The 12,020-nt window shown below is 42.7% G+C and overlaps 1 protein-coding gene across 1 annotated transcript; it reads right to left on the bottom strand.

The window, feature by feature from the left end:
• Positions 1-377: 377 nt before the first annotated feature.
• Positions 378-2,453, bottom strand: LOC117453327 (serotransferrin-1-like). Its single transcript, XM_034092145.2, has 6 exons — positions 2,414-2,453; positions 1,719-1,869; positions 1,242-1,309; positions 967-1,151; positions 622-814; positions 378-479 (listed from the first exon to the last, which is right to left on the bottom strand). The coding sequence occupies exons 1-6, from the start codon at positions 2,451-2,453 to the stop codon at positions 433-435; spliced, it is 684 nt and encodes a 227-aa protein (XP_033948036.1). The 3' UTR covers positions 378-432.
• Positions 2,454-12,020: the final 9,567 nt, after the last annotated feature.

Below are 12,020 nucleotides of genomic sequence, written 5' to 3'. Positions count from 1 at the left end.
ATAATAACCAGTTAGAATGTTAATCAAGTCCATGCACTTTTAAGACCTTTAAGACTCCAGCTGTGTTTTACAACAAAGCTTTAAAGTTACAGATTACCAATAAATCGGTTTATTCCAGACTGTTTCTGGCACAAGAAGCGAATTGGGGGACAAAAAACATTGTCGCTTTTCACTACGATACTACTGTGTACTTTTTAATGACACTTAATATGAATGCTTAGACAGGGCATTCATCCAAAAAACAACACACTGTCAGCACAAAAGAACATTAAAAGGCTTTATTTGAGAAAAGTCAGGCACGTTAACATAACATAGTGGATCCAATAACAAAGGTAATGTAATGTTATGTTACACCAGCATGAAAAAAGCTAGTTGAGTGTGGCAAGCGAGGTGCCCGTATCACTGAAGGCACCTCTTGGTCCGTGGTTGCCACTAGATGTTTTGCTGACAGGGATGGAAAGTGCAAGATTTCTCCAGCTCTGTTGAGGAAAAAAAAAAATACAAAAACTGACTTGAGTATGCCGATCAGATGAAAATATGTAGTGTGATATGTCTAAGATACAAAAATACAATGTTAAAAGTTATGTTTTGTGTCCTGTTTTGACCAACGATATTACTAACCTGGAGTGCTTTCACTGCACTGTCTGAGAACCTTAATGGCAGTCATGTACTCTTCTCCCAAAAAGGTGTCATAACTTGTTCCTTTAGGAATCGTCTGGAGACATTTGGTGGAGTCTTTGAAGAGGAGGTTATTCCCCAAGTCTGAATGGAACATCCTGAATGGGCCATCACTGCCACTGCTACCAAACTTGGCCTGTAAACAAAAACAAAGATTTAGAAACAGACCTATTTACAAGGCCAGCATTTGACCCGTGTTTAGAGTTAAAACAATGCTGTTGAAAGTTAGAAAAAATGTATGTTTTATTCTTTATCTTATGCCTCATGACCTAAAAAATCATCACTCACCTGCTGTTCATGAAGGATTTTGACAACCTTGTCGTGGGTCTCCGGACGAGTCACCACAGCGTTGGCGGGCACAGCAGCCAGGTTACACGTGGCGTACTCTGAGATTTCCACACCAGCAGGCTGCCCAGGGCAGATCAGCTGGTAGTCATTAGCGTTTAGTCCTTTAGCCCATTCTGGACCTTTGCCTTTGACAAGAAGAGGAGGCGGATGTTTTAAGTTTATATAAATAACACATTCATAGCTGAGATTAAGAGAGGTAAGTGTCAGTCTCTCACCATTGCTGTTTTCTGGAACAATTGTGTGTTTGATGAAAGCAACATCCCCTGCATCCTCAACCAAACACCTATAATGAGATGCAAAACATAACAACCCAAAGATGAGGTGCTCTGGAATAGAAAGTAAATACCATGGAAATACCTTTATTTGCTTTGTTAGACCAGAAGATTGATAGCCCTGAATGTTAAGTAAAGGGCTAAAGTCAGGAGGCAGTTAGCTTAGCTTAGCATAAAGAATAACGTATGGGGAGACAGCTTCCTGGGTCTCTTAAAAAGTAAATACAATTGTGTTATTAGCAGCAAAAAAAGTTAATTCATGAATAAAAAATATCTTCGGTTTTTAAGCCATACATAAACAAATGTGTAAAAACTACAGTTTTGGGGTTTAAGGAGGAGTTTGTGCTATGTATTGGCTACAAGCATTGAAACTGCAAAAAAAGTGCTGAGTGGATGAATGTCCACTGTCCTTTGTCCTACCTAAATGCTCCTGCGTAGCCGTAGTACTGCTCTTCAGCACTGGCTTTGCACTTTGACTCATCTCCCGCCGCTCTTCTACTGCCGACACACTGAGAACAGAACGAAGAGCTGAGTTCTGATCCGGGGGCACAGCCGCTGCTGAAGAACTTCGCTGAGGAGAGGACGAGACAAAGGGGGCAGGTGTTACACTCAGGAGGGAAGGAAGCAAATCATGTGTCCTAAAACCTGCATTTCTAGTGCATAATTTTGGAGGAAACGTTATTGTGTTAATTGTGTTCCCTGAGAATGTTTTTTTTTGTCTAGGATCATTTACATTTTGTGGTCGAAGTGGATGTTGGGAATGCAAAAACACAGAACTTTGAAAACCTAAATGATCTCTGTTTGGTTTCTTTGGTCACATCCATGGTGATGAGCTGTAATTGCTGTTCTTTGGATCTTACATCTCAGAGATCCAAACAGTGTTGTCTGTGTGAAAAATAGTATAAATAGTCTTAGCCTTAACTTAACCAAGCGCTTTGAGTTATCTAAACATACTAAAAACGTACAAAAAAATTATGTTTAGTTTGTAAAAAACTTTGTAAATACTGCGCATTCAATAAAAAAAGTATTTATATTATTGATCACAAACATAATCTTGGCAGCTTTACGTGTCTTTCGTTACGTATTTGCACATGGAAGAGCACACGGTCCCTTACTGAAGTCACAGTCTTGAGTCTGACTGTAGATTAGACCCATGGATTTTACTGCTGTTACACAGCTATATGCCATACATGTTTGCATACATTCACAGTCAATATTGATTCACTATGATAGCTCTCTAACAGCAGAGAAATCAATTTCTCAGGACTTGTGACTATGTACGTCACCCCACATTTCAATAAGCCTATAGAAAGACTTGTTACATAATAGTGAGCTGCCGTTTGAATCACAATAACTCATGTCTCGTGGTTTTAGGAGTTCTCTCTCTGTGCTTGCTGTGCTACGAACTATCACATCATACCCTGAGCTATTAGTGACAAGTGTGTCTTGGTTGTAATCATGGCTACAAGAGGGTGTGTGTGGGACGAGGACAGGAGCAGCGCTGTTAGCTAACTTGCACGTATGTACGTCCAACGATGTATTGCTCTATGTTATTTACATGCTGAAAGACAGACAGAGAGACAGAGATACACAGAAGGTCACTGTAGCTAATACTAGCTGTGCAATAGCCATGTATCTGTTTAGTATGGCCCACGACACCATGTCACCTACGTGTGGTCTACTGCATTTCCTCATTGACTTTTCATGTGTCAAACTCATCACATACACATAACACATCTTAGTCATCTCTACAATGTCAGTGTAAGGCTTACATCTGCACTTCCAGTCATTGCACTTTCACCCATTCACTCTTAAAGCTGCATAGCGTAAAAGGACACGCTGTCAGCAGCCAAGCTTGGGTAATGCCAATCCATTACCAAACTACTGCCAATCAGGAACTGAGAAGTTTGTGGAACGTCCTTGTCACACATTTCAGACGGTAGTCTACCATATCTGCTCTCCAACAACCACCATTTCTGAGTTGCTCGTTCACACTATATAATCTGTGTTGCTTAATGTCCCCAAGCAAATGGTCATATCATGAGGTAATATGCTGTGCACCCTCTACATCACGGCATGTTACGTGTCATGCCATATTGCTTATGAAGTAGTTACTGTCATGCTACATAACTGACATGATTGTCAATGAACACATGAGCAGTCGTTACATGACCAATGACGTCTGCCCATGATGTGTAACAGTGTTTTTCTGTACGTTTCAGATATATGTGAGGATGCCAAGGCTGAAGAGGCAAAAGATGAGTCGCTTCACTCGAAAAGCAGTTCCTCCTCACAACACAGGTCAGTGCCATGAATCCATTCAATGCACATGTGCTACATTGCCTTCCTCTGTTATTATCCAGCCAACGACAGTTGGTAACAGGTGGTTTACATTGCCTATTAAAGGACAACCAAGGGCCAAGTTGCGTGCTCTTGCTGCATTGATACGACACACACTTTCATGTGTCTGCACATGGAAGGGTTCAGTGCTGGACTCCGTTCAGATGGAAGCACAGAAGCTGGACATTGAAGTGCTGGCCCCAGGATTTAAAGGACACATTGACATCTTTGACTCTCTCTGGACTTTCTCCATGGGCACTGAGACTAATGGCGCATTTCCACTGCAACGGGGTAGCCCCGTTTAAGCGTCCCTAAGCGTCCTCGCTCAGGCCTCGGGCTGCCTCGCTGGCCGGCCGAGGCCGTGGCGCATTTCCATTACAGTTTAGGACCTGGGGTAGCAACGCAGTGTAGGCGGGGCGATCAGCTTTTTGGTCGGAGCGACGCTGGGTAAAACTGCAGTGGCGTCATCTTCAATGCGACACAACTCACAAAACACACACAACAATGGAGGATGTGGAAGCGATCGTTTACTTGTTTCTTGGTGTGTGGCTTGTTATCACAGCAAGAAGGAAAGTGATCACAGCAAGCATTGTATTGTATTCATTGTATTGAACATAAATAAATCCTTTTTTTTCATATACATGTGTTTGTCAAATGTTTTAAACAAATATTATCCGAATTGAATATTTGAAATTCAAGCACCAGTAAGTACTGCCCCATAATAACATTTGAGGAAATATCAGATCATGAAAATAAAATCTTTCTAATCAATTAAGCAAATATCAAAGCTAACTATAAACATAAATACTAAAGTGTAAAACACGACAACACTATATTCATAAATGCAAGTGTAAAATAGTGTGGACAATTGTAAACATGGATGGAGGCTAAAGTATCCACAACATAAAATAATATATTAAAATATAACCTCAATCTTTCTTCTAGACATGTTAAAAGCTTGAATGGGTTATAGGTTTATTTTGTTCTCTCGTCTTTGAAATATATAAGGAATGTGTTGTTTGAGTCTAGTAGAACGAGGGTATTACAATTGAGCAATTTCTACATGTATTATATATTTATCATGTATTCTTAATACTATTACAAAATAAACATGTAATAATGTTTTAGAGGAGGACCTCAAGCTAGCAAACTCAATTTCTTGCTTTAAATCTCTTAAAAGTAAGGGGCTTTTTCCTAACTGATGGTGTTTGTTATTGCTTTAAAAAAATTCATGTATGTTTATATCTTCTCTAAATCAAGATTATGTGAATCTGATTTTTTTCTGTTGGGTGCCATTCATTATCAACAAGAGATAAGATAAGTCAAAGAAGTACTTTATTGATGGCAGTATAAAAATACAAATGTTGTATCAAAAAGGCATGCCATTAAACAATACAAATAAAAAATGTATTGCAGCCAGCATAAATATACATGGATTTGTAAATATAAAATGAACATTTTAAAGAAAATAAATAAACAAGGAAGTACAAATGTTGCATTTAAAAATTAACTAGATAAAATATATAATATGTACAATAACTATTAAGGTTTTTTGAAGTATCAGGGAGGAGACGGGCCACGTCAGCTGCCCAGTCATGGTGCCGTTCCTGCTGGGCCCGATCCTCTCCTCCTCGTTTCCTCTTGCCTGGGTGACAATAAGATAATAATTAGCAATAAGGAAAAAACACAGGACAGGTACAGGTCACACAAGGATATAAGAATAACATGTATAAACAGAACAACAGTAAGGTGAACTAAAGAAAGTTCTGGCCCTAGATGTTTACAATGATTGTGAAAGTGAATTACATTATGTCCAGCCTGTTGATAATGAATATAAATATATGTATATGATAGGATGTCACACACAACTGTACTAGCTGCTTACTAGCTAAGACTTTACTTGTAACAGAGCATTTCCACACAGTGATATAGCTTATTGTAATTACTGACGATGGATGATCCAAGGTTTAAAAAAACAAAACACAATTCCAGTCGTTTTGCCATTTCTATTTCTTACCTAGAACCACACGCTGCGGTGTCGTGATGGCACTCGGTGTTGGTGGTTGAGTTGGTGTCGATTCTTCGGCTTGGGTCCGTTCTGGATTCGATGACGAAGTGGACGGAACACTGCCATCAACCGTTGTTCGGGAATGTTCCTCCTCACGAGTCCCAATGTAATCATCTAGAACAGCAAAATGACTTGTTAATTCCACAAACTACTGCAGCACAATACTAAATAGCAACAACAACTATAGAAAAGAAAAACTGAACGTAAACAATGGCACATATGGTGTTAGCAAACAATAGCTCTAGCTAAGGCTATCTGCCTTAGCTAGCTATGTAGCTCTTCGGGGCTCCATAAAAGCATGGGTTGTCGAACATTAATGTAAGGATAAAATAGACTTCTTTGTTAGAAGTGAGCGTACCTTGCAGGGACTCCAGTAAAGCCGTTGGATTTTATCATCCCCAATGAGATTAAGGAACGTCGTCACCTCCTCGGTCGACCACGGTGTGCTTTTCTTCGACGTTGCCTTTTTGTAGCTCCTCCGTTTACAAAATGCTGCAAGCTTGCTTCTAGATCTATATGCGACGCTAGGGATGATCTCACGCGCGATCTTGTGACGATTCTCTCTGACCAATCAGCAGTCGAGTGTTGACGTCACAGCCCTGGCCTGGTCTGATAGAACCACGATTTTATGGGGCCGGAAAAAGAGGGAAAAAGTACCCGCTAGCCGGTACTAGGCTATATGGAAATGCCACCAAAAACTGGCCTGGCCGCTTGAGGACGGTTACGGACGCTTAAACGGGGCTACCCGCTGCAGTGGAAATGCGCCATAAAGGTCTTTGCAACGTCACCCTGTCTGATGGTAAGTGTTCTGCACTGTATGAAGCTTTGCAACTGGCTTTGCTGTCACATGCATCATGTTTGCTAGACATAGGTGGATTCTACTGTGCGATTATCAAGCACAATGAAAACTTCTCTGTTGTGCATCTTCAGCCTGGTGATTCCAGTGCAGTGCACATGTCATGTGGCAGGTCTGTGGCTGTTCTGCACACCACCTTCGATGACCTCATGCTGTATATCACTGCTTTGTCACACACTTACCAAGCTCCTGACTTCAGCGTCATCACTGTGAATGCCAAGGCGGCACTACATGGTGTGGCAAGTCATTCACACAAAGCCGATAACGTTGCACTAAGGGTGCACACTACATCTTCCGAAGTGACCTTCAGTAGCACATCTCCCAATGACAGCCGCCCATTGTCAACAGCCAAAGGTGTTGTATTGACAAAGTGCTTTGTGCCCCTTAACAAGTGGTGCCCAAACGGAAATGACAGCAAACACTTACTGCCAAGTCACACTGTGCCTGAAGTACTGAGTCCCAGTCATTGTACAGCGCCCCCTGAACATGTCAGATATGTTCAAGGGCATTTCCATCAAGCCCACCCCAAATACCGTGCAAATGCAGGACGTCAATGTGTTGCCATGTCTTTGGCCGCTATGGCTTGTCACAAGGGGAAATTGGTCATGACTTGGAACAGACTACAACTTGATGAGGTTCTCAATGCTGGGAACAAGCTGTACTCTTTCCTGGCTAGAAGCCATTGCATATCTGATCTGTCCGGCCAAAAACATCTTCTGATCGCTGATTTGCCACCCACTGTCACTTTACCACCTTACACATACACGTTGGACTGCAGCAGCCCCGTCAGTGGAGATCTGTTTAAGGACACCGGTGAGCTCTACCGTCTTGGGCTTGCATTCCCTTTAAAGGCCAGTCTTAACAAGATCTTTGCCACATACAATCAATGCTTCCTCACTGTTGCAACAACTACTTGTGCTATATTCCATCAGGACGGACAGTATGTTGTTGTTGACTCGCATGCACGTGACGTCAAAGGCAAGCCCAGTTCAACAGGAAAAAGCATACTGCTATGCTACAGGACTGTGGACGACATATGTGTTCACATTCGTCTTTGCAGTGGCTACACACAATCCACATTCGGAGCCAACTTTGAGATAACAGGAGTTACTCTGAACAGCACAGTGATGATTTCAAGCCGCCGCACTTCTTCTGATGTCAGTGCTACGCCGCCCACCTCAGAACCTCCTGATATTGATGCCGCCACACTTGCTGATGCAGTACACACACAGCAACACCTACTGCGCCAGTGTACAGACATACTTGCCAAGCCTGATTGTGAAGTGAATCTGGACATACTTGCCCCAAGTCCTGTTCAGCTGGTAGGCGCCACACACAGTATGGACGACGAAGATGTTACAATCATTGGTGTAATGACAATGCCAGCATATCAGTTCTATGTGTTGTCCAAAGACGTGGCACACACTTTGAGTAATCAGTTACAGGTGCACTACACGGACAATGGGGCACCCCCCGGTGGATTGTATGACGCCCTCGGTGCCCCGTGCTCAACTGACGACATTGTTGCTGATGGCAACTGCTTTTTCAGAGCCATATCACAAGTCGTGTGTGGGAGCCAAGATTCCCATCACATATTCAGGCATAACATTGTTCAACACATGATGTGCAACGAGGAGCTGGTAAGTTGCTTTCTCAGACACCAGCACTCCAGCGTAAAGGACTATTTGAAACAATCCAACATGTCTCACACATCAACCTGGGCTACAGAGGTAGAGATCCACGGCGCTGCTAACCTGCTTGGACTAGATATCTACATTAGTGCTGGCAGTGGTGTAGTGGGCGTTGGACGCGGGGGTACGCCGTACCCCCACTTATTTGGAGCATGATCTTTTTTGTAATAGTCTAATAAATATAAAATCATTGCCAGTCTTATCAGTTGCAAGTGTGTATTTGTTGTAATAATGACAAAAAAATAATACATTTCATAGTAATTATAATAAAAAATAAAAACGATTTCCTTAAAGAATTATGATTAGTCATCACGCTCGTGACCCCGCGGCGAGCTGGGGGTGTGTCAGTGACACACCCACGGCCAGTTTACCGCCCGCCGATTTTGCGGCAGCTCTTTCCCTCAAGAACGCTAACGAAAAAGCTCTATAATGGCAGGCAAACATTTTTTACTTGACTTGAATATAATTCACAAGAAGAAAGAGTCTAGCAGCACCGAAGCTACAAGTGAAGCTGCTACTAGTACTACAGTACATCATCAGAAGAGCCGCCTAAAGACGTGGATAATGCTGCGCTAGCAACGTTCCCCTGGCTAGCTCAAGCTCACCTTTCCCAGAGGTATGGACGGAGGAGATGTGGCGGAGGAACACATACCCGTGGATAGACTGCAAAGCTGGGAAACTGGGCTGCAAAGTTTGTTCATCCATATCTGATGTATCAGTCTTCAAAACGCAAGGTGTGTATGTGTGTGTGTGTGTGTGTGTGTGTGTGTGTGTGTGTGTGTGTGTGTGGTGTGTGTGTGTGTGTGTGTGTGTGTGTGTGTGTGTGTGTGTGTGTGTGTGTGTGTGTGTGTGTGTGTGTGTGTGTGTGTGTGTGTGTGTGTGTGTGTGTGTGTGTGTGTGTGTGTGTGTGTGTGTGTGTGTGTGTGTGAAAAAAGCAGCGCTGTCTGCTTATTTGCAATGTAGGCTAGGCCTAATCAGAATAATTTCCAGTCCAGATTCAATGTTTGCATTAGTAGGCTATATATATTTTTCGTTTTGTTTATTTAATAAGTTAATTTCAGGACAACTTTGGGAATTTTGTTTGTTTGTTATGAGTTTTAAATAGATTTTGAAAGTGGAGATAGAGAGAGAGAAAAGCAGCGCTGTCTGCTTAGTTGCAATACTGTAGTTTATGCGATTTAGGCCTATACATTGTTTATGTAACGTATGTGCCAGTGTGTCCATGGTTTTGAGTCTGTGTGTGTCTGTTGAGCACAGCGCCGTCTGCTTTTTGCAGTACAGTAAGTAGAGTAGGACTAAGCATACCGGTAGTTTCTGTGGACCTGTCTGCCCGTTTTGTGAGTGCACTGCGCGCGTGCGCACTTGTTTGGCATTGTTTGGGATGACCTAATTTAAAATAGCGTCCCCCCAGTAAAAAAATCCCCACTACACCACTGAGTGCTGGGGGGAAACGATTATTTCGAAAACGATTAATCGGGCGATTATTTGATCGATTAGTCGACTAATCTAACGAATATTTTTCTGTTGTTCAATTCATAAAAAACGTAATGTAAAAAAATGTGTATTCATGTGTTATACCAGATTAACGGGAGAATCTCAGCTAATTGATGATACAAACCATGTTTACCAAAACAAAACACAAGTCTCATAAGAAGCATCTAAATGACCCATGAGCGAAAAATGCTAACGGACATTGGCACAGAACTTAAGATAAAAGTACCCTTATTACTTATCGTAGCTGCACATACAAGATATCCGATTAAAGCTGAGACTCCACAGATTATGTAGGTATATAGTATCATCACTGAGTGATCCGGACTCGCGACAGGGGAAGCAAATACAGTCATCACAACACGTACCTTTACAGAGCTTCTAGGGAGATCGTCTCACCACCGTAGATGTCAATCTGATCAAAAGACGTGTTCAATGGCATTAACATGAGAAAAAACGGGGCTGAATCGGTTAATCCATAGGTTTTTAACGTCTATGTATAAAAAAATGATTGAATTTATAATCCATAATTCCATTTTTATGTAAAAATCGGAGAGCAAATGCTAGCTGCTAATGATAGCCACCACAGCTAGCTGCCGCTTTAAATGTTCCAACATAGCCGTTGTGCTCGTGTGATATGCCAACTCCATTTGGCAAAGACTGCAAATGACAATATCTTTGCGTTTTGGACTAACTTTAAAATATTCCCATGCTTTTGAAGACCTAAGGCGAGATGTTTTCGTTTGAGGGCTTCATGCGCAATCCTGTGAGGAGGAGGTGGTAGCCGTTTCAGTCTCCATTGTGTTTGAAGTGCGATTGCGAACTGCTTGTTGCTTTGTTTACACACCCACGTGTGTGTAGCGTCGCGTCAACGCGGAAATATGTCGTCGACGATATTTTGAAGTCGACACGTCGCTACAGCACTAATCTACATACACAGTGGCACATGGTTGAAATTTCAATGTCGAGGACCGAGACTCACAGAGCAAAACATTTATTTGAAACATTGGAATGCCACACACTATGAACCCGTTCTTTGCACAAAGAAGGGGAACTTGTTGGAATGTCATATGTTGTGTAGGTCTCCAGCCTTGCCCTATGCTAGAGCAATGGTAACGAGGAGTGCTAAGAGGGGCAACGTTGTGCCACAGGTTGCAGATGACATGTCTGACACACAGCCCACTGAAAACCCCACCTGTCCTTCAAGTGCCCCTCGCTCCCAACCTGGCACCACTTCCAAGTATATCAGAAACAGGAAAAGACTGGATAGTAAACGACAATATCATGCAGACACAACCTATCGACACCTGAAGAAGACAACACGTGGAAAAAAATATCAAGGCAATCCACCATACAAAGCCAGAGTGAAGGCTGCCTGGAAAAGACATTACAACGACCATGACATGTACAAAACAAAATTACTCAACACAAAAAAGCAGCAATATAAAACAAACACCAGCTTCAAAAAAGCTAGACGTGAAGCAAGCATCGCCCTATACGCCAGAAGCTATAAGCACCGACGTGCTATGCGTGAAGCCCGCAAACACAAATACAACACCAGCGACCAACATAAATCAGGCAAACGTGAAGCCAGCATTACCAAATACTATCGAGACAGGAAGCATCGCTGTGCAGTTAAAAATACCAGCATCACCAAATATCGCACACACAACCCACATACAGTCTCCGGGATAGCGGGCGGTGCAAGACAAGCGGCTGGGACCAAACTCAACAAACAGGACTTTGCATGTGTTTTGACCAAGTTCAATGAAGATGTACAGCACGGCCCTAATTACGTGTGTAATCCATGCCAAAGGTTCTGTTTCAGAAAACAGGTGGTACGTTGCAAACGCAAGAACTACCAGCACAGCAGTGCTGCCAACACTGCAGCCGCACACTGTATCACAGAGCAGTTCTTGCACAAATGCCGTGCCTGCTCAGTGCCCTGCAGGCAGAAAGCCTCACCCATGGGCAAGTCATGGATCTGTACTGACTGCCATCGCAAATTACGTCGCGGTACCATGCCGACACTCTGCAGCGTTAACACCTTGCACTTGAAAGCCATACCTCCTGAATTAAGTTGCCTGAACCTTCTGGAGACACAGCTGATTTCTGCACACATTGCATTTCGGAAATGGGTGGCATTACCTAGAGGTGGACAAAACGGTGTACACGGGCCGGTGACATGTGTCCCTGCCAACATAACGGCGACCACACACGTTTTGCCAAGGTCAGACGACGATGACTCACTACTGCGAGTTCACCTGAAACGCAAG

This window comes from Pseudochaenichthys georgianus, chromosome 1 (genome assembly GCF_902827115.2).
Source record: "Pseudochaenichthys georgianus chromosome 1, fPseGeo1.2, whole genome shotgun sequence".
In the NCBI taxonomy this organism is placed as follows: domain Eukaryota; kingdom Metazoa; phylum Chordata; class Actinopteri; order Perciformes; family Channichthyidae; genus Pseudochaenichthys; species Pseudochaenichthys georgianus.
Note: the sequence above shows the minus strand (reverse complement) of the source record. Positions and strands in the feature narration are given on the sequence as shown.

Bases quoted from the DNA above. Each gene is read 5' to 3' on its own strand.
- LOC117453327 (XM_034092145.2), bottom strand. From the start codon at position 2,453: ATGGGTCTAATCTACAGTCAGACTCAAGACTGTGACTTCA. The intron at 1,152-1,241 runs GTGAGAGACTGA...TTCTTGTCAAAG, and splicing joins TGTTCCAGAAAACAGCAATG to GCAAAGGTCCAGAATGGGCT. The intron at 815-966 runs GTGAGTGATGAT...TTTTGTTTACAG, and splicing joins AAATCCTTCATGAACAGCAG to GCCAAGTTTGGTAGCAGTGG.